The sequence below is a fragment of the Taudactylus pleione genome, unplaced genomic scaffold (genome assembly GCF_031769625.1).
Source record: "Taudactylus pleione unplaced genomic scaffold, aTauple2 ptg000913l, whole genome shotgun sequence".
NCBI lineage: Eukaryota > Metazoa > Chordata > Amphibia > Anura > Myobatrachidae > Taudactylus > Taudactylus pleione.
This window is the reverse complement of record NW_028285314.1, coordinates 2,031,947-2,055,474: the sequence shown is the minus strand read 5'-3', so window position 1 is coordinate 2,055,474 and position 23,528 is coordinate 2,031,947. Positions and strand designations below refer to the sequence as shown.

The following is a 23,528-nucleotide window of genomic DNA, read 5'->3' as shown; positions in this document are numbered from 1 at the left end:
AGAAGGTGCAGAGATGAGGGCTGGGATCAGACACCACTATTAGTAGAAGGTGCAGAGATGAGGGCTGGGATCAGACACCACTATCAGTAGAAGGTGCAGAGATGAGGGCTGGGATCAGACACCACTATTAGTAGAAGGTGCAGAGATCAGGGCTGGGATCAGACACCACTATTAGTAGAAGGTGCAGAGATCAATGCTGGGATCAGACACCACTATTGGTAGAAGGTGCAGAGATCAGGGCTGGGATCAAACCTCTAACACTTAATATCAGTAGACATCTTACACGTCTATGACTAGAAGGTGGAAAGAGCATGTAGTCAGGATCCCGATGGTCACAATCCCAATGTAAGTATGAGGGTTAGGTTTAAGCACTATGGGGAGGGATAGGGATAGTCTGCAGGAGGGGACGGCTAGGGTTAGGCTGTGGGAGGGGAGGGTTAAGGTTTGGGCTAAAATACTTTCCAAAATCTGTCAGGATGCCACACCAAAAACCCATGCAGAGTTCCCGTCCTAATCTCCTCACTGCAGGACAGAAACTGAATCCGGAGAGTTCAGACTCTCTTTCCTGGAGAAAGAGCTTCTGTGTCTGTTCTGTCTCCAATAGTGACACCTATAGGTAACCCGACACATTGCCGTTACAGTTCTTGTCAGTAGAGAATTGTCATCGGATGAAATTACTCCAGCCAGGTAAAGCATAAGACAGACAATGCTATTAGCAGACATAACTTTATTTAAGAGCAATAACATATCACCAATTTCATCAGTTGTTTTTTTTTTTGTTTTCAAATTCAACCTTTATACAATTTGCTACATAAAATATGGTATAACCTTCTTATAATCATCTGTGAAGTTTACAAAAATAGCAAATTCGATTCCACCTCGATTGTCTCATTCTGGGGGAGGACTCCGGGGGTGGGGGGGTCACCCAAGTTCACACACAAGGGAAAAAAGATTTCGGGGCGTATGTCTAGTGTTTAAACATTTATATATATATTTTTTTTTGGTACAGCCACTGTCAGGTTGGTGCACATGTAGATAATCTCCTCAGTATGAGGCACCTCTGATTCTGATCACTTGGCGAACCCTCGCCTAAAGAGGAGCTAGTTAACGAAGATGACACACCCCTCGGCAAACTACGGGGACGCCAGCCGTTTTCTGCGCAACTATTCGCTACCGCCGCAGATGGTCTGACGTCAAGTGTAAACACCCCATTTTTAACCTCTCCGATGCCGGCGTCACGCTATAGGATGGTTACTTTCCAGGCGATGGCTACAGAAGTTGCCCAGTAGGTTACACTCCGCAGAATGGGAGCAGCTCCAAAAACACGGAGGGGGAAATTTAGTGTCGTAGAAAGGGTAACAGTGGCATGCAGATATCGGTTTGGAGTTTGGAAATCACTAGATATTGGCAACGAAATACGGCAGAAAGATTACAAACTAAATAACTACAGCGGCGTAAACGTTGTATGAGGTCCTGTGAAGGGCGAGCGTGCAGACCTTGGAAAGCAGCGAGGACTTTGGGTTAATGGTTTTTATCTCTGGTCAAGTGTCTCTTCCTCTTTATCGATTAAGAGTTGAGCGCATAACGGAAACGCTGCGCTGGGGGCACTATCTCGCGCGTACAACACAGAGGGGACTCACCGACTCTTTAATATCATGAATGCCCTATTTTGGGACGATTCTTTTCACCTATTATAGGCGTTATTTGCTCACATGAACATCTCATCCCCAAACCGCCATTCAACAGAACACCCCAAACACTTGGTGCCCAGACCCCGGTGATATTTTGGGTGGGATGCGCCATCAGAGCACTAGCCAAGTTATACATGCCTTCCGTCAAAGAAAACGCCAGAAACCTTTACCGAAACTCCACCCCCCCTTCTCTTGCTTCTTCTCCCCCCAAACCTAGGAGGGTTCGGTGATGGTCCATTGGTGGCATAGTATTAAAGTTACACACCCAAATAAATTAAAACTCGGACAAGAGAAGCAAGCACGGTGCTGCGGTAAGTGCCGGGGAACGGGGAATGTGTAGGAAGAGAGCGCGTCGGGGGGGGGCTGTCTCCAGTGCGGGGGGGAGGTCGGGAACAGTCTCTCAGAATCTTTTTTTATCCACAAACTTCTTCTCCTTTCACCAGTTCATGATACAGCTGCGATTTAGGGTCATGAAATAGACCTGACTACTCCCGCCGGAACGAACGGAGGCAAAGAAAACCTGCAATAGAAGGAAGGGCGGGGGGAGGAGGAAAGATATTGCTGAATAGATCATCTCAATGTAAAGTGCCTAATAAACAAAAAAGGCAGGTAAAGGCCTGTGGGGGCTCCCAGCTCGCGATAGCTACCTTATCGTTGCGTTCGCACAGGAATTTTAGTCGCTGAGCCCTCTTGTGCATGAAGACCCCATCGAGGTGTCCAGTCTCCACCGAGCGGATCTCAATGGCCTTCTCTCCCCAGCCCATGATCTGATTGGAGCAGATGTATGCTGGGAAAGAAGAGGATTGCCGTCAAGACATGATCACAAAAAAGCTTCCACCTATAATGTGCGGAGATCCTGAAGTCTTCTATTACATATACGAGGACCTGAACGTATTATGCCCTGGAGAACTTGAGGCGCTGAGCTATGGTTCCCGATGCCAACGCTACTCACCCACAGAGGTCGGCATCTCTCCCCACTGCAGGACCACGTCCTTAATAATTCTCCCGTAAGTGTTCACGTAAACGCCCTCGTCCTCATAGCACAGTAACATCTCCATCCCGTCCGTGTTTGGCAGGAATATTATGGCGTGAGGGTTAATCTGACACTGAATCTGAAGCCAGAAGGGAACAAGGAAACAAAGTCATGAAAGCCAGAGGGTTAAATTCGCTAGGCGGAGCTTTTCAAGGCCGCCGCCGTCGCGTCTTCGGTGCTTTCGGATGTTGGATTTGCAGGGGCAAAAATATTAAATACAAAACACGCTTGGTTTTATATTTAATATCATCGCCCATTAAAAAGACTGCGTCCTAAACAGCCAAAGACCTGGTGGAGAAGGTTTAGTGGTGGGTTCAACATGCAAAAAAAAAGACTCACGTGGACAGGGATATAGATGTCGTAGTTATTCCCCGAGTCCACGTCTACTGCGTGGAATCCGGATGAAGACCCGTAGATGACCTTTAATCTCTGACCCTCCTCCACTGTTAGGTCCACCAGCTGTGGTCGGTGGGGGAGGTCTGTGAAGGACTGGAAGGATGAAGAGAGTCACAAAGAGGAGAGAAGATATGGTCCATCGTTGGTGGACATTACTAAAAACATAAGTTTGACCATTTGAAGCCTGGCAAACTGCTGGCCACACGAAGTCCTCCCTGGTCCTGGGTCGCTTACCTTAAAAGCCATGAACTTGTGGTATGGTTTAGGGGCCCAAGCGTAAACCTCTACCGAGTTCTTCAACGCGATCACAAGGAACTTGATACGTTCATATTTGACTGAGAAGAATGGAGAGAAGAACAGACGAGTCACCTAAATAGCAGTACATGGATACCGGTAAGGAGGAGGTATGAATACAGCCGGGAGTCCTTACCTACTCTATAATGTACACATCCATCCATGTCCCCTACCGTGCTCCAGCCCTGCTTCTTCTCCACCTCGGGGTCATTGTGGAGGATCTTGTTTCTGAGCCATGAGAGATAATAGACCCTCAGCTTGTTCCTCTTACCTAGGACACAGGAGGACAGGTAGATCAGAGAGGTGATTATATCGTCCAGTTGTGAAAGCAGAATGAAGTTGGCCACGTTTGCATGTTGAACAGGTCTCTCTCTCTCGGCTAAGGTATTTTTTAAATCAGACTGGTGGTGGTTTTGCAGAAGTGGATTGGAGGAACCATGCAAGGATTTGCCAAGTACTATAGTGATTTAGAATTACAGTGTCTGGTGGAGAAAAGAGAACATTTAGGTAAGGTGGGTGGGGAGGGGAGAGGGGCCATATGTGCTCTACAAGTTACCGCTTAGTACGATATCCAGGTTACTAATTTTCTGCACAGCTCTACGGGGGAGCAAGGGAAGTTAGCGATGTTACCGGTTTGCGAACGGTCTTTGTCCGACCATTCTGGAAATTCTGTCTGACATATAAAACATGACCGCTCACCACTGATGGTAATGAGGAGGTTAAGCCCTTCTAGGACGTCCATCTGCTGGAACCGCCGACGGGTGATCAGGCTATAGACCTTGCCCTGGCCGCTACGGTCCAACAGCATCAGCCCGTTCTCCGTTCCAACCAGGAGATTCACACCTACAGCAGAAAACAATGTTACATAGACACAACCAGAACAGCAGCGGCACCGAAATGTTACACGGACGAGAGACCAACAAAAACGTTTTCTTCTGGTGTCCACTCTCACCCCAAAGCGCAGCGCATAGGATCTCAGAATTGAATCTCTTCTTGTATTTCCTGATCTCCGGGGTGTCGCTGTGTGGTCTCGTGTTAGTTGGATTCACATTCACTACTGATCCTTTACGAGCCTCGTATTTAAGCTGCTCCAATCTGGCGGCGTCTGCGCTCACGAATGACGCTGCGAAGAGAAGAATACATATAGACACATTGTGTATTACGCACAGAACCTTTGGGGAGTAGCCTGCCAAACCAAGCTGCAGCTTTGTAAATGTATCAATCTCCTACAAATCAAGACTTTGGAGGCAATTACTTTGGTGAAGGCCTTCGGGCAGAGGTCAAGTCTCTGAATAAAGTCTAAATTACAAGTATGGCCCCTGAAGGCTTAAACAAGTACAATAAAAAAAACAAAACGCATCTACCCTTATGTCCTGAATCAATGACCAAAGTCAGTCAACCTCGCATTGCTCCAGCAAGAAAATCCATGAGCAGCACAAGACGGAAGGAACGGTTCTAGGCGAGTACTAGAAAGAGACTGGGATAGAAACCTCACTGGTTCTTTGGAACCAGCAGGTTAGTTCCTCCCGATCGTGGTGAGGACAGAAATGGGGCTCATTATACAGATAAGTCACTATGTTGCAGAGGGCAATGTAAGTACATACAAAAGACTGTTATTTTTCACACCTGCCCCCATTTACAGAACCGACATCAGTCTCTCTTCTGCATTGTATTCAGGCTGCTGAGATGGGCAAGGTGGGAGCAAGCTAGCTTCAGGAGAGAAAGGGCGAAGAAGATGGGAGGTCCAGGGAGTTAGTGGAGGCGGGACATGAAGAGAGGGACTTTGTCCTCAGTGGTGGGAGTGAAGGAAAACAAGAAGGGTGGATGGACATGGTCTTGCAGTCGGTGTTAATCGTGGATGCAATGTGGGTGGTGAAATCAAGGGCAGATGGAGAGGAGGATAAGGGAGGGGCGGTAGGGCAAAGGTAAGAAGGTGGTAAGAACTGGAAGATTGTGAGGAAATGAGGGACTAAACCTAAGTATACTTGTACTGTGTCTTTGGCATTACACAACGGCTGCCAGAGAGAGGAGGAAAGACAATACCTGCCACGGGGATGGTGTCACCGCTGCCTCCAGATGACTGGTACAAGCCCAGGTCCACAAACATAGTAAATGAGGTTTTCGGAGGAGCCTTTACCAGGCCACGGGACTGGTACTGCAGATACAGAGAGGGGCATTCTATAAACAATCTGACTTTGTAAATGACCCATCACCTCCCATCTCTCACGGCTCCATATCAGGATCCGCAATCAGCTCCCATCTCTCACTGTGTTCTCATTTCACCTCCATTATAAACCAAACCCCCAAAAAGCCTCCATCGCCCTCGGAATCTTCTCACAACGCTACGTCTTGCAATAAACCCTCTCATCTCTCACCCAGCCCCCCCTTCTCCTCCATCTCTTGAAATAAACCTCTATTCTGACCCCCACAAATCACTTTTCCAGCAAACACCTTTAATCAATTTAGGTCACCTCCCAAGTCTCTCCACTACTCTATACCATCATATACCCAACCCATGTCACTCACCAGTGTCTCCACCCAACCCAGGTCACTCACCAGTGTCTCCACCCAACCCAGGTCACTCACCAGTGTCTCCACCCAACCCAGGTCACTCACCAGTGTCTCCAACCAACCCAGGTCACTCGCCAGTGTCTCCAACCAACCCAGGTCACTCGCCAGTGTCTCCAACCAACCCAGGTCACTCGCCAGTGTCCCCAACCAACCCAGGTCACTCGCCAGTGTCCCCAACCAACCCAGGTCACTCGCCAGTGTCTCCAACCAACCCAGGTCACTCGCCAGTGTCTCCAACCAACCCAGGTCACTCGCCAGTGTCTCCAACCAACCCAGGTCACTCGCCAGTGTCCCCAACCAACCCAGGTCACTCGCCAGTGTCTCCAACCAACCCAGGTCACTCACCAGTGTCTCCAACCAACCCAGGTCACTCACCAGTGTCTCCAACCAACCCCGGTCACTCACCAGTGTCTCCACCCAACCCAGGTCACTCACCAGTGTCTCCACCCAACCCAGGTCACACACCAGTGTCTCCACCCAACCCAGGTCACCCACCAGTGTCTCCACTTCACGATAGGCTACATATCCAACTCATGTCACCCCCCCCCCCCCAAACATTTCCCCTGCATGATACTCTACCATGGGAGCGAGACCTACATAATGCACACACACCCCGTCCAAGCATCACTTTCCCCCTACGTAACCCAGCGACCACTCACGTCTGTTCCACCCCCGTCCTTGTTGGGTGAGGAGCCTGGTCCCTTTGGCTCGGTGGGGGAATGGCTTGGCTGCACCACATCGGGCAGGTTGGTGTATCCGTTGCTGTCAGCGTGAAGGAGGTTCCGTTCCTCCTCTGGCGTCTGTAAGGGGTAGAGAATGATAGATCCTGACCCTTCATAGTCACACCCTGCACCTCGTAACCATGGACCTATTACCATTTCCTGAAAGCACATATACTCTGCATATTGCTGTATAAATAACTAGCATGAGTATTACTGTGGGAGAAGGCGGCTTAGAAAAGATAGATCAGGCTCTTTAGTCTAGAATGCGCTCTTCTAGCAGAGCTCAGGAAACCGAAGCAAGAAGCCGACTGGATACAATGGGTGGGTTTACAGGAAAGTGTACTGTGTTTGTTCTCATAGATGTCCAATGTGACCCCCATGCCACCTTATTTATATCTCGCCATCTCTATGACCCCTGACCCCCACCCCGCTATGAAAATTCGCAAACTATGGCGGCTATAGACCAACGAGTCACAAAATTGAAGTTTTGCCATCGATGGCAGAGATTCAATGGTTGTCCACCATTGATGGCACAGAGCCCCGATTCCCCCCCCCCCCTCTCAAGCCGGTACATAAATCCACCTCCAGACGTGACCTGCGAAGCCCCGTACCCACCTATGTTTGGCTCACTGCCCCGTGTGAGTAATAGAGCGGGGATGACCATCGGTGGCCGATAGTTTCATACCATCGATGGTTATTCCACCGATGACCATCCCTAACGGGGAGGTGCTTGTCCCCCCCCCCCATTTAAAAACCACATGACTGTGACCCAATGTAGGGACTCTCATTTCTCAGAGGGCCTGATTCAGACCCGCTCGCGAGCGCTGAGCGCTCGCAAGCGGGTCGATGTTGCCAAAGTGCGCATGCGCACGACGGAGGCGGCTCCGTGGTGCGCATGCGCGAGACCCGAATAACGACGGCCAAGCCGTCGTTATGGGTCTCGCACCAAAGGGGGCGTGCTGTCGATGGTGATTGACAGCACGCCCCCTTTGGTGGGCATGCCGGGGGCGTGGCTGCCCAGACGGAGGCGTTCCCATGGGAACGCCTACCGTATGGGGCCGGCCCCACTGACATCACTAGTGATGTCAGTGGGAGTGCTTTTGGCTCTGATAGAGCCAAAAGCACTCCAGGGCTTGCGGCAGCGAGACCCTACCGCAGGGTCTCGTCGCAAGCCCGATGGTCTCGATGGTCTTGACCATCGCGACCATCATTTTGGCCGCTTGCTATTGCTATGGGTGGTCACCCACAGCTATGCGAGCGGCCAGGAGGCTGCTCCAAAAAGGAGGAGGGACGGCCCTGATTCAGAGCGAGCGCTCTGTCAGAGCACTGAGAAGTGGTGAGTGGCTGAGAATATTAATGTGCGTAACGAGGACATCGCCATTTTATTGAACAATAGACAACAAGCTTTTTATTACTGGGCTATAGTGGTGTGCTGGGGGCTTCTGCTTTGTGTTTTTAGCAAATACAGACCAATATAAAGGTCTAGGATTGCCGTGTCGTCCTCAGAATTACAGAGACTACGAGCGACCGTCACTGATCGGTCAGTGCTGCTAGACGGAGGGAACGCGCCATCGGCAGAGTGCGACCGGCTCTATCGTTCGCAACTCAGGTCCTAAAGCTCCGCAGAGGTCTTATCCCCAAGCTGTATACCAGTCCTTACCCGCTGTACAATCATGGTGCCATCACCGTATGAGCTGTCCGAGGTGCTGCCCACCAGCTCCTCTACATCATGGACCACCATTGTGCTCACGCTGTCTGTGTCCGCATCTCGCCCATTCCGACTAAAACAGAAGAGACGACTGAGTTAGCAAAGAACATGAAATGTCACCTGGCAGAGTCTTCCAGAGTCCTGTACACCTGCAGCGGGCATCGCCCAGGAGCCCCATAGGGCACTGGTGTGATGGCCACTGAGACCAGGCTTCCTGTTACCAATACATTACAGAGACTAATTAAACCTGTCCACATGTCACCTACTTTCCTGAGAGTACTGCTATTCCCTATCCCACAGCCAGGCCAACCTCACTATTATTATTGGCTGTCACTGTTACCTGACACAGGAGCTCTCTCTGCTCCCGTCCCCGTCCCCTGGCTGAGGAGCCGCCTCTGCTCCCGTCCCCGTCCCCTGGCTGAGGAGCCGCCTCTGCTCCCGTCCCCTGGCTGAGGAGCCGCCTCTGCTCCCGTCCCCGTCCCCTGGCTGAGGAGCCGCCTCTGCTCCCGTCCCCGTCCCCTGGCTGAGGAGCCGCCTCTGCTCCCGTCCCCGTCCCCTGGCTGAGGAGCCGCCTCTGCTCCCGTCCCCGTCCCCTGGCTGAGGAGCTGCCTCTGCTCCCGTCCCCGTTACCTGGCTGAGGAGCTGCCTCTGCTCCCGTCCCCTGGCTGAGGAGCTGCCTCTGCTCCCGTCCCCTGGCTGAGGAGCTGCCTCTGCTCCCGTCCCCTGGCTGAGGAGCTGCCTCTGCTCCCGTCCCCTGGCTGAGGAGCTGCCTCTGCTCCCGTCCCCTGGCTGAGGAGCTGCCTCTGCTCCCGTCCCCTGGCTGAGGAGCTGCCTCTGCTCCCGTCCCCTGGCTGAGGAGCTGCCTCTGCTCCCGTCCCCTGGCTGAGGAGCTGCCTCTGCTCCCGTCCCCTGGCTGAGGAGCTGCCTCTGCTCCCGTCCCCTGGCTGAGGAGCTGCCTCTGCTCCCGTCCCCTGGCTGAGGAGCTGCCTCTGCTCCCGTCCCCTGGCTGAGGAGCTGCCTCTGCTCCCGTCCCCTGGCTGAAGAGCTGCCTCTGCTCCCGTCCACTGGCAGAGGAGCTGCCTCTGCTCCCGTCCCCGTTACCTGGCTGAGGAGCTGCCTCTGCTCCCGTCCCCTGGCTGAGGAGCTGCCTCTGCTCCCGTCCCCTGGCTGAGGAGCTGCCTCTGCTCCCGTCCCCTGGCTGAGGAGCTGCCTCTGCTCCCGTCCCCGTTACCAGGCTGAGGAGCTGCCTCTGCTCCCGTCACCGTCCCCTGGCTGAGAAGCTGCGTCTGCTCCCGTCCCCATTACCTGGCTGAGGAACTGCCTCTGCTCCCGTCCCCGTTACCTGACTGAGGAGCTGTCTCTGCTCTCGTCCCTGTTACCTGGCTGAGGAGCTGTCTCTGCTCTGATCCTGTCGCTCTTGGTCACCCTCTTCCTCATCTTCGTCACTGCTGTCCATCTCATCACTGGAGGAAGAGGAGTAATCCAGCGCTTTTTTGGGAGGTTTTGGAACATCTTCAGGACGGTCCTTCACTAATAAATGGTCCTGTTAGGGGAAGGGTGTGTACGAGCCAGTTAGTTCGCTGGGAAAATAAAAACTTGACAAATGGTACAGATAAGAGGTTTGGGTATATTAAGATTAACAAAACAGAAAATAAAAGAATATTCAGTTATGGTGACCTTCATACACAGGGTCCAGATACCCGGACATCCTCTCCTACATACACAGGTACCAGATACCGGACATCCTCTCCTACATACACAGGAACCAGATACCGGACATCCTCTCCTACATACACTGTGACCCTCATACACACTGACCAGATACATGACATCCTCTCCTACATACACTGTGACCCTCATACACAGGGACCAGATACCGGACATCCTCTCCTACATACACTGTGACCTTCATACACACTGACCAGATACAGGACATCCTCTCCTACATACACTGTGACCTTCATACACAGGGACCAGATACCGGACATCCTGTCCTACATACACTGTGACCCTCATACACAGGGACCAGATCCCGGACATCCTCTCCTACATACACAGGGACCAGATACCGGACATCCTCTCCTACATACACTGTGACCTTCATACACAGGGACCAGATACCGGACATCCTCTCCTACATACACTGTGACCTTCATACACAGGGACCAGATACCCGGACATCCTCTCCTACATACACTGTGACCTTCATACACAGGGACCAGATACCGGACATCCTCTCCTACATACACTGTGACCTACATACACACTGACCAGATACCGGACATCCTCTCCTACATACACTGTGACCTTCATACACAGGGACCAGATACCGGACATCCTCTCCTACATACACTGTGACCATCATACACAGGGACCAGATACCGGACATCCTCTCCTACATACACTGTGACCATCATACACACTGACCAGATCCCGGACATCCTCTCCTAGATACACTGTGACCTTCATACACAGGGACCAGATCCCGGACATCCTCTCCTAGATACACTGTGACCTTCATACACAGGGACCAGATACCGGACATCCACTCCTACATACACTGTGACCTTCATACACACTGACCAGATACAGGACATCCTCTCCTACATACACTGTGACCTTCATACACACTGACCAGATACAGGACATCCTCTCCTACATACACTGTGACCTTCATACACACTGACCAGATACAGGACATCCTCTCCTACATACACTGTGACCTTCATACACAGGGATCAGATACCGGACCGTCCTCTCCTACATACACTGTGACCTTCATACACAGGGATCAGATACCGGACCGTCCTCTCCTACATACACTGTGACCTTCATACACAGGGACCAGATACCGGACATCCTCTCCTACATACACTGTGACCCTCATACACAGGGACCAGATACCGAACATCCTCTCCTACATACACTGTGACCTTCATACACAGGGACCAGATACCGGACATCCTCTCCTACATACACTGTGACCTTCATACACAGGGACCAGATACCGGATATCCTCTCCTACATACACTGTGACCTTCATACACAGGGACCAGATACCGGACATCCTCTCCTACATACACTGTGACCCTCATACACACTGACCAGATACCGGACATCCTCTCCTACATACACTGTGACCTTCATACACAGGGACCAGATACCGGACATCCTCTCCTAGATACACTGTGACCTTCATACACAGGGACCAGATACCGGACCGTCCTCTCCTACATACACTGTGACCTTCATACACAGGGACCAGATACCGGACATCCTCTCCTACATACACTGTGACCATCATACACAGGGACCAGATACAGGACATCCTCTCCTACATACACTGTGACCCTCTTACACAGGGACCAGATACCGGACATCCTCTCCTACATACACTGTGACCTTCATACACACTGACCAGATACAGGACATCCTCTCCTACATACACTGTGACCCTCATACACAGGGACCAGATACCGGACGTCCTCTCTTACACTGTGACATGAACACACAGAGGTCACGGACAGCCTGATCCATGTTACATCACAGGACACTAACCTCTCCTATTGCTCTTTTATAGCTCTGACAGCAGTAGAGAAGAGAGAGAGATTAGTATAGTACATTAGTAACGCTCCTCTCTGATACAGACAGAATTGTCATGTAGTGTGGAACACATGGGGATGCAAAGGGAATCCCTGTGTGGAGTCTGACCCCAGCCCAAGCAAACATGCAAGGTAGAAGTGATGGAACTACAAGGACCCCCTCCCAGTAAAGCATGAGAAGCCCCAGCGTCACGGAGCACAAGACGGGGGGAGGACACTCACAGCTGGGCGCCCTGGCCGGGATCGGTGCTCGTCTCCTGGAGTTTTACTGCCGGGGGGACTGATTGAAGACTCGTCCAGCTTATGGGGGGCTGTAAAAGATATCAGCTGTTACAGAAGCCGGGAGGTGCAGAGAACGTACCAGACAAACCCTGTTTCCCAGAATGCTATGGGCCTTCCTGGATGCCAGTATGCTGCCCAGCCCTCTTATAATAAGATGTCCCGGTTCTTGCCATCAGAACGTCTAGGTCTCACCTATGCGGTTCCTCTCGAGAGATCCGGCCTGAGGGAGGTTCGGGTGAGGGGACTGCAGCAGGGAATCTCCTCTTTCCCAGCCGCTCTCTGCCCGGCGCAGGTCCGGGTTACTGAACGGAGAGAGGTGATCAGAAACCGCGTACACACACTCATACGCGCATCCTCCCTTTCATCCTATTTACATCGGCTCTGTCTAAAGCCTGACCTGCGCCCTCTCTAGCCAGTCATCACTACGCCGTGTCCGTAAGGGATAGAGTGCTACTGAGCACTAGCAGTACTATGGAGGGTACTCCCACTGCTGAGAGTCGCAATACTCCTTTAAGTGCCACCATCACCGGCAGATCGGGAAAGCAGCCATTTTAGTGAAGTGATGTCACCGGCAACTGGATTGGCTGCACTTGCAGGAAACATGGGACCAGCACACAAAATGTCCGCCCCCACTGCATCCAAGTGAGGTAAAGGTCTCTCTACTAGCCTACACTATTACTCCCACTGAATAAGAATGTAATTTACTACAGGAAAAGATGAATATTCAAAAGAAGACTACTACAGCCAATCTATTACTTCAAATAAAGAATAATTATTGTAGTAATTAACAGACAATGGTCACCTGTCTCTAGTCGCTGTGTGGGTGTTTGTGAATAGCGTTGTATTAGTTCCCTATATTTCCCAACATATAGGATGCCACCTCAATGCTTATTACTCAGATTTAAGGTATAAGACGACATATCCTGCGCCAACTTCAGGGCCCAACAAGTCCTAATAGGGCCACATTCTATTTTAAGTTGCAGTCTCCCAAATCATTACATGACCCCCGAGACTTTTCTACAATCCCCAGACGCTTATCAGGTCACACCCAGACTCGCTAAACACCACGCCACCATTAACTCCCGTAATAGGGCTCTTTTGTCATTTCCCCGCATACGGTCGTACACAGGCATTGAGAAGTAACACTAATGAAAAGACAACATGAATGTGCCTCGGGGACCGCTGTTAGTAGGGTGCTCTCTGCAATATAATGATACACGTATAATGTACGGAGTAGTAAATGTCCTAAATACGTTACCTGGCTCTCACAGCCTGGACCTGTCTGTTCCCCCCAGAACCACTTGTATTCAAGGCTGTAGCTATGGACGTCGTTCGCTGAGGAACCTAAAGATGAAAAACAGGGGAGAACTGGTACAATGACATAACATATAAACAGAATTGGAGAACACCTGTTCCCTTCACACAGCGGAGGCGGACATCTTGTGCGCCCCACAGGTCGCAGTAGTGGCATTGGTGAATTCTGATTTATACTGGTTCAGCACACAAGATGGCTGCCGCCACCGAGTACAGGCGACTGGCCCGCATTAGAGGAACATGGGAGACGACAGACATGGAATCATTAGTAAATTTAGGGTGGATGAAGAGAGAACAAGAGGAGGCAACAGATTCCCGATTAGTGAAAGAGGAGACCAGAGGTGGACAGTCGGGCACGATCTGCAATCCCATTCTCACATCCGTTTGTTAGAGATGACAGGAGCCAGGCCCCTGGTCATTCCCAAGTTATTAGAGAGCGAGTCCCATGCACGGGTCAGTATAAGCCCTGCTATAAGCACATAACAGTGGGAAAAGGGCATCAGACAGGCAAGAACAAGGTAGTTAGAGGAAGCGCCTAAGAAAAGCAAAAGGCGTTATCAGTAATAAAAACAGAAGAGCTCCCGGGGATTATGGGTAAGAGATGGCAGCTGCTGTGTGTTACAGAGGAGACCAGGTTAATGCGATCATTGAGAGGATACATGGATTATAGGTTAGAAGATGCAGCCGACAGCACCTATTTACTAGTAACAGTTTGGAAAGGGCATCAAGAAAGAGTAGAGGAATAGATATAGTGGAAGCAGAGGTAAAGATGGCGGAGTCACAGATGGGTAGAAGGCAGTAAATGCAGAGTAGAGTGTAGTCCATGATCAGCAGCAGTGGGAAAGCTTCGTGTCGCCGTTACCTTGGGAGGAGGGGTCTCTGGCTCCATTTTCACCCAGGGACCCCTGTCTGGCCGGGCTGAGGGTACGACCCCATCGGGGGAAGGGTCGGAGGTCTGGCGGGCTAGCTGGCCACGTGAGGCCGGAGGGACCATAGCGGGCTGACGGCTGTTGATGAGAGCTGCTGGTGGGTCTTGCAGGGAATTGGGCCGTGGGCTGGGTTTCAGGGCCAGGCGGCTCTGCGGGGTGGCACGAAACGGCTGGGGGGAGAGATGAATGGATGATGGTGATTTGTGACATGAGACGGGAATTCCCTTATATACAAAGCCTGGAAACACTATCTCCAGTACTTTAGCTACACTCCCATCACATCACTATACTGATCCATAAATAAGAACGGTTACCAAGCCAAACAATGGGGTCCACCCTCCTATTTACCATCGTCCAACATGGAAGCGCTCCTTATCATGTGTCATCGGGGGAACAAAATGGCTGCCAAGGAGCCATACTGGTATTTGCTTTTTTTTGCATGTGTCAGCATTAGAAGTGTATAAACAGAAATGACCTGTACCAGCCAGGGAATGTGTCCTTTGGTGCCACATTCCCACCATAGATTCGTATAATCCAACAATGTGTGCCTTTTGTTTCCAGCAGTAGAGAGATATATACAATTGTAACATTAGATGCACTAAATGTTGCTAGTCACACACACTCTCATGCACAGAGAACAATGAACCTTTTACACGTTGTTAAGCATTGTAGGTCATAGAGAAATGTAGAATCCAATGGTACATTCCATCACTAATAATAATAATAATATATTAGGCAATACTGCCCCCTATTGATATTAAAGTAGGGTGCCAACACATGGACCATTTCTAGGGAGATCATAGTAACCTTGTCATGCCCACCACACAGGGTATAAACTAGGCTTACAGGTGTAACAACTCGGCCTCGTGGGAAGTGCACAATCGGACTGTGGGTCTCATTCAGACCCGCTCGCGAGCGCTGTACGCTCGCAAACGGGTCGATGTTACCCAAATACGGAGGTGCCTCTGTCGTGCGCATGCGCGAGACCCAAATAACGACGGGGTAGCCGTCGTTATGGGTCTCGCTCCAAAGGGGGCGTGCTGTCGATGGTGAGTGACAGCACGCCCCCTTTGGTGGGCGTGCCTGCCCAGACGGAGGCGTTCCCATGGGAACGCCTACCGTCTGGGTCCGGCCCCACTGACATCACTAATGATGTCAGTGGGAGTGCTTTTAGCTCTGACAGCGGCAACGAGACCCTACCGCAAGGGTCTCGTCGCAAGCCTGACGGTCGCGATGGTCTTGACCAGGGGTCTTCAAACTTGGCCCTCCAGCTGCTGTGGAACTACACATCCCAGCATGCACTGCCACCTTTTTGATATAACAGCATGCTAAAACTATGTGCAGTGCATGCTGGGATGTGTAGTTCCACAGCATCTGGAGGGCCAAAGTTTGAAGACCCCTGGTCTTGACCATCGCGACCATCTTTTTGGCTGCTCGCATAAGCTGTGGGTGGTCACCCACAGCTATGCGAGCGGCCAGGAGGCCGCTCCAATTTTAGGTAGGCCGGGCCTGATTCAGAGCGAGCGCTCTGGTCAGAGCGTCTGGCTCTGAATCAGGCCCTGTGTGTCTTCCATTAGAATCTCCAGCCCGTTGCCAGGAATAGAGGTCCCTAGAGTCATTGTTAGTGTCCTGTGGGGAGAGCGTTAGTGCACAGCGTGTCTCCTGCCTGAGGTCTCTGGTCTCATAGCGAGAGGACGGCACCCAGACTGTGATTTGCAGTAACACTTGTCGTATCCAGAGAAGAGCGTAGAAGCTTTACTGCAGCTGTGCGTTTTGGGGGCCTTGCTTGTATATTGTATATTCACATTAATATCCATACTAATACATTGTGTGAGTTTGTTTTGACCTTTACGAATATTTTCAATATATATAAATTTAGTGGGTGACTCGTATTCGTAAATACTCCCACTTATTCATATACATACATATATTGTTTAGTTAAGTTGATTTATACTCTATTTTCAGTTTTATTTCATAGTATTCAGTGTGTTACTTCTATTCATATAATCCGTTGTTTATAATCATTTACTTATACCTTCTGATCTGTTCATAATAAATCATTTTTAATTGGAACAATTGTTTTAAGTGGTTTCATTAACCTTTTGTATCCAAAGAACTTACATTCCACCGGTTACATCGTAAAACGCACTTACCCTGACGTAATCTGACATAATCACAAGGCGGCTTAAATCAATTACAAATAGGAATTATGAGTAATCCACTAGAATTAATCTAGGAGAGGAGCATACTATAAATATGTTATGTACGTATGACTTTACCTGCGCCCCTAGAGCAACATACATAAATCAGCTATACTGGTATCGCACATTAGACTCCCATCTGTCTGTAACCTCATTGCTTGGGCTATAGGGTCCATGCTATACCCTTATAACACCACACTCATTCATAACAGCAACATTTAAAAAAAACAAAAAAAACAAAACACCACCCCTATTTCTAAATGGACAATACAGCATCGGCGGCTTACACAATTGGCGTGAGGCCTAGCCCTATAGAACACTGTCCCTTATGCACGGGTGCCATGTTTGCTAGGATTCTCGTACCCCAGAAGAACCCAACTTACTGAGCTGACCAGTAAGCATGGGCTATCCCAGCACATTTCCTGTAAGGGCGACCATCTGGGAGCTGTGGTCCTGCTGACAGACGTCCCTCCGACAGAGAGGAAGAGAAATATTAGCTGTATTAAATTGCGCTCGCAGCTTTTAGCCTCTCCATTATTATTCTAGTCAGAGACAGAGTCTGACCTTGGGCCACGAAACTTCATAACACAGCTATGCTGCTTGCAGTGTACTAAACATTTGGATGAGAGGACCCTAATCCTGGTCCCAAACCCAACAGCGTGAGTCAGCGAGATCCAAGTGGAGGATTTAACCCACCGCTGACACCAATGTGATGGATAGAAGAAGATCTGGAGGTTAACGGACCACAGACTTAATGCCAGAGGAGATTATAGAAAGAGTCTGTATCCAGCCACGGGGCACCACCTTCCCGAGGAGGCAGGACGCTAGACAGGGGAACAAATGGACGCCGCCGCAGATGTTTCATATAAGAGATGAAGATGAGGTCTTTAACCCCGGAAAGAGATCTGGTGGAGACGCAGAACTGGTTGTCCCCTACAAGCTCCGCCAGTGTGTGAGTCTCCTGCGGCACTGGCTCATTAGCGTCACAAGCTCTCGCACCCGCGTATATTATTTTCCTGTAAGCAGAGAATGCACTGCCCTTAACCGCCCAGAGCAACTCGCTCACAGCACAAAGGATGGCACAAGGGGTTATTAGACAAGAACGTACAGAGCGCACCGGATGGAGACCATACCCACAACCAAGTGTAACTGGGGGAGGACACTGCACACCTGATACAGCGCACGGATAGAGGCCATATCCACAGCCAAGTGTTCCTGGAGGAGGACACTGCACACCTGATACAGCGCACGGATGGAGGCCATACTCACAGCCAAGTGTTCCTGGGGGAGGACACTGCACTCCTGATACAGCGCACGGATGGAGCCCATACTCACAGCCAAGTGTTCCTGGGGGAGGACACTGCACTTCTGATACAGCGCACTGGATGGAGGCCATACCCACAGCCAAGTCTTCCTGAGGGAGGACACTGCACTCCTGATAAAGCGCATGGATGGAGGTCATACCCACAGCCAAGTGTGCCTGGGGGAGGACACTGCACTCCTGATACAGCGCACTGGATGGAGGCCATACTCTCAGCCAAGTGTTCCTGGGGGAGGACACTGCACTCCTGATACAGTGCACGGATGGAGGCAATACCCACAGCCAAGTGTTCCTGGAGGAGGACACTGCACACCTGATACAGCGCACGGATGGAGGCCATACTCACAGCCAAGTGTTCCTGGGGGAGGACACTGCACTCCTGGTACAGTGCACGGATGGAGGTCATACCCACAGCCAAGTGTGCCTGGGGGAGGACACTGCACTTCTGATACGTAGATTATAAAATAAACCAAGGCACAAAATAGAGACGGTAAGTTGAAAGATTTACGCCGTCGCACCGAGGAATTTCTCCTTGTATCCAAGATACATAACACTTCGTGGCTCATCCTCCCCATTACATACCATTTCTACATAACACATAAAGGAGACGTGCCAGACACTTAGTGCCAGGCGTAATACAGATCATAGAATATGCACAACACACACATTCAGATGTGTTTCCTGTATTATATGTGATGCTCTTTTATTATTACGCCACCCTAGTTATAATGCGGACCTGGCCGCCCTCATCTAAACACATCGATTAGACTGAATCCTAGTAATAATTTCTAATACTTCAGGATACAAAAGCATTTTTTTTTACTTTTGGTCCCATATTAAAACGTTGAGCGGTTATGAGACCATCACCAGGGGGCGCTGTCCTAGTGGACCACAGGCTGACCTTACCTTATGCTCCTGGATGTCTATTGGCCTCTGTGAGGGAGGGGTTTGTGTGGGGGTCCCGGCACACTCCACCGATCCGAGCTTAGCGATGGAGAGCGGAGAGCTTTGCTTGTTCAGCCGGGAGCGTTCCTCCACCTCATGGGAAAGACATTTACAGTGGTCATGCACAAGAGAAGAGTCTCCTTATTCAGCATAATCCCTTACATGAGCATTGGGGACCAGTATCATCATCATCATATCCTTACTTGTCACTCCCGATAACAGCTTTATAGGGAAATACAATATTTGCCTTATTCCTATAGAGCTGATGAATTCCAAGCCCTGGGGACCAGCTGCAAAGTGCGACCACAAATAGCGCGGTCAGCGCGCACGCCTTGGGCTTATTCCGTGCACCATGCACAGGACAGGCTGTGGGACAGCAAATGATGTGGGTGAGTGAGGGGGTAATCGGTGGACCTACCTCTCTCGCCCAGGCGGGCTTCTCGCTGGGGTTCATGACGGCCCGGTTATAGTGATATAGTGGCTTCTTATCCTGCTGCTGCTGCTGGTGTTGCTGCTGCTGCAGGGACTTCAGATAGGCGTGCTCCTGCTGGAGTTGGCGCTGCAGACGCTCCGACTGGCGCTGTTCTTCCAGCTGCTTGCGCTTGTACTCCTGCCCAGACAAAGCCTGCTAAGTTCCAAGCACAACAGTATCTGCCAGTAGCAATTCTAAGGAATACTGTAGGCTGGTGACGGGCAATGTGTAACACTAGTACTGACCATACACCGTATACACACATACAGTAACTGTAGGCGGATAGGTGATGGGCAGTGTGTAACACTAGTACTGACCATACACCATATACACACATACAGTAACTGTAGGCGGATAGGTGATGGGCAGTGTGTAACACTAGTACTGACCATACACCGTATACAGACGTACAGTAACTGTAGGCTGGTGACGGGCAGTGGGTAACACTAGAACTGACCATACACCGTATACAGACGTACAGTAACTGTAGGCTGATAGGTGACGGGCAGTGTGTAACACTAGTACAGGCCATACACCGTATACACACATACAGTAACTGTAGGCTGATAGGTGACGGGCAGAGGGTAACACTAGTACAGGCCATACACCGTATACACACATACAGTAACTGTAGGCTGATAGGTGACGGGCAGTGGGTAACACTAGTACTGATCATACACCCCATACACACATACAGTAACTGTAGGCTGATAGGTGACGGGCAGTGGGTAACATTAGTACTGACCATACACCGTATACACACATACAGTAACTGTAGGCTGATAGGTGACAGGCAGTGGGTACACTAGTACTGATCATACACCGTATACACACATACAGTAACTGTAGGCTGATAGGTGATGGGCAGTGGGTAACACTAGTACTGGCCATACAGCGTATACACACATACAGTAACTGTAGGCTGATAGGTGACGGGCAGTGGGTAACACTAGTACTGATCATACACCGTATACACACATACAGTAACTGTAGGCGGAAAGGTGATGGGCAGTGGGTAACACTAGTACTGACCATACACCGAAAACACACTTACAGTAACTGTAGGCGGATAGGTGACGGGCAGTGGGTAACACTAGTACTGATCATACACCGTATACACACATACAGTAACTGTAGGCTGATAGGTGATGGGCAGTGGGTAACACTAGTACTGGCCATACAGCGTATACACACATACAGTAACTGTAGGCGGATAGGTGACGGGCAGTGGGTAACACTAGTACTGACCATACACCGTATACACACGTACAGTAACTGTAGGCTGATAGGTGATGGGCAGTGGGTAACACTAGTACTGACCATACACCGTATACACATACAGTGCCTGTCACCTATCAGCCTACAGTTACTGTATGTGTATACGGTGTATGGCCAGTACTAGTGTTACCCACTGCCCATCACCTATCAGCCTACAGTTAGTGGGTAACACTAGTACTGGCCATACACCGTATACACACATACAGTAACTGTAGGCTGATAGGTGACAGGCAGTGGGTAACACTAGTACTGATCATACACCGTATACACACATACAGTAACTGTAGGCTGATAGGTGACGGGCAGTGGGTAACACTAGTACTGACCATACACCGTATACACACATACAGTAACTGTAGGCGGATAGGTGACAGGCAGTGGGTAACACTAGTGCTGACCATACACCGTATACACACATACAGTAACTGTAGGCGGATAGGTGACAGGCAGTGGGTAACACTAGTACTGACCATACACCGTATACACACATACAGTAACTGTAGGCTGATAGGTGACGGGCAGTGGGTAACACTAGTACTGATCATACACCGTATACACACATACAGTAACTGTAGGCGGATAGGTGACAGGCAGTGGGTAACACTAGTACTGGCCATACACCGTATACACACATACAGTAACTGTAGGTGGATAGGTGACGGGCAGTGGGTAACACTAGTACTGGCCATACACCGTTTACACACATACAGTAACTGTAGGCGGATAGGTGACGGGCAGTGGGTAACACTAGTACTGATCATACACCGTATACACACATACAGTAACTGTAGGCGGATAGGTGACGGGCAGTGGGTAACACTAGTACTGACCATACACCGTATACACACATACAGTAACTGTAGGCGGATAGGTGACGGGCAGTGGGTAACACTAGTACTGGCCATACACCGTATACAGACGTACAGTAACTGTAGGCGGATAGGTGACGGGCAGTGGGTAACACTAGTACTGGCCATACACCGTATACAGACGTACAGTAACTGTATGCGGATAGGTGACGGGCAGTGGGTAACACTAGTACTGACCATACACCGTATACACACATACAGTAACTGTAGGCGGATAGGTGACGGGCAGTGGGTAACACTAGTACTGACCATACACCGTATACACACATACAGTAACTGTAGGCGGATAGGTGACGGGCAGTGGGTAACACTAGTACTGATCATACACCGTATACACACATACAGTAACTGTAGGCGGATAGGTGACGGGCAGTGGGTAACACTAGTACTGACCATACACCGTATACACACATACAGTAACTGTAGGAAGATAGGTGACGGGCAGTGGGTAACACTAGTACTGATCATACACCGTATACACACATACAGTAACTGTAGGCTAATAGGTGACGGGCAGTGGGTAACACTAGTACTGACCATACACCGTATACACACATACAGTAACTGTAGGCTGATAGGTGACGGGCAGTGGGTAACACTAGTACTGACCATACACCGTATACACACATACAGTAACTGTAGGCGGATAGGTGACGGGCAGTGGGTAACACTAGTACTGACCATACACCATATAAACACAAACAGTAACTGTAGGAGGATAGGTGACGGGCAGTGGGTAACACTAGTACTGATCATACACCGTATACACACATACAGTAACTGTAGGCTAATAGGTGACGGGCAGTGGGTAACACTAGTACTGACCATACACCGTATACACACATACAGTAACTGTAGGCTGATAGGTGACGGGCAGTGGGTAACACTAGTACTGATCATACACCGTATACACACATACAGTAACTGTAGGCGGATAGGTGATGGGCAGTGGGTAACACTAGTACTGACCATACACCGAATACACACATACAGTAACTGTAGGCTGATAGGTGACGGGCAGTGGGTAATACTAGTACTGACCATACACCGTATACACACATACAGTAACTGTAGGCGGATAGGTGACGGGCAGTGGGTAACACTAGTACTGGCCATACACCGTATACAGACGTACAGTAAATACAACAGCACAGGCATAAGGGTTTATCACAGCAAAGAGAGAGACGAGAGGGTCGCAGTTTGGAAATAACAGGAAAGGGACAGTTTCATCCTAAATTAAGTCTCCTCTAGGACCGGTTTCCAGCCTAAAAGTGTAATATGGACACTGTCGCCAAGAAGATTATACAGAGATCAACACCAGTTCACCTTACTGTACTTTAGCCGTGTCTCGGTGTAGTAGGGTATGTACATATACAGCACAGGGTGTCACAGTGTAGTAGTGAGTGTACATATACAGCACAGGGTGTCACAGTGTAGTAGTGAGTGTACATATACAGCACAGGGTGTCACAGAATAGTAGGGAGTGTACATATATATTACAGGGTGTGTCAGTGTAGTAATGTATGTACATATACAGCACAGGGTGTCACAGTGTAGTAGTGTGTACATATACAGCACAGGGTGTCACAGTGTAGTAGTGTGTGTACATATACAGCACAGGGTATCACAGTGTAGTAGTGAGTGTACATATACAGCACAGGGTGTCACAGAATAGTAGGGAGTGTACATATATATTACAGGGTGTGTCAGTGTAGTAATGTATGTACATATACAGCACAGGGTGTCACAGTGTAGTAGTGTGTACATATACAGCACAGGGTGTCACAGTGTAGTAGTGTGTGTACATATACAGCACAGGGTATCACAGTGTAGTAGTGTGTGTACATATACAGCACAGGGTGTCACAGTGTAGTAGTGTGTACATATACAGCATAGGGTG

The 23,528-nt window shown here is 50.0% G+C and overlaps 1 protein-coding gene across 7 annotated transcripts in view; it reads right to left on the bottom strand.

Annotated features, from left to right (window-relative positions):
* Positions 1-712: 712 nt before the first annotated feature.
* Positions 713-23,528, bottom strand: part of MINK1 (misshapen like kinase 1) — an 89,430-nt gene continuing 66,614 nt past the window's right edge. For 2 of the 7 annotated variants that reach the window (XM_088459549.1, XM_088459551.1), the window contains 19 exons: positions 19,428-19,619; positions 18,971-19,102; positions 14,476-14,712; positions 13,558-13,643; positions 12,492-12,601; positions 12,240-12,328; positions 11,974-11,997; positions 9,795-9,958; positions 8,368-8,488; positions 6,645-6,785; positions 5,458-5,569; positions 4,367-4,537; positions 4,114-4,257; positions 3,551-3,685; positions 3,355-3,455; positions 3,064-3,213; positions 2,644-2,803; positions 2,339-2,478; positions 713-2,211 (listed from right to left, as the gene is read on the bottom strand). In XM_088459549.1, the coding sequence (XP_088315675.1) occupies positions 2,128-2,211; positions 2,339-2,478; positions 2,644-2,803; positions 3,064-3,213; positions 3,355-3,455; positions 3,551-3,685; positions 4,114-4,257; positions 4,367-4,537; positions 5,458-5,569; positions 6,645-6,785; positions 8,368-8,488; positions 9,795-9,958; positions 11,974-11,997; positions 12,240-12,328; positions 12,492-12,601; positions 13,558-13,643; positions 14,476-14,712; positions 18,971-19,102; positions 19,428-19,619 (2,493 nt within the window). In that variant the 3' untranslated portion in view covers positions 713-2,127. The remainder of the gene's footprint in view (positions 2,212-2,338; positions 2,479-2,643; positions 2,804-3,063; positions 3,214-3,354; positions 3,456-3,550; positions 3,686-4,113; positions 4,258-4,366; positions 4,538-5,457; positions 5,570-6,644; positions 6,786-8,367; positions 8,489-9,794; positions 9,959-11,973; positions 11,998-12,239; positions 12,329-12,491; positions 12,602-13,557; positions 13,644-14,475; positions 14,713-18,970; positions 19,103-19,427; positions 19,620-23,528) is intronic. The other 5 variants (XM_088459550.1, XM_088459552.1, XM_088459553.1 and 2 more) reach the window with 4 other exon arrangements.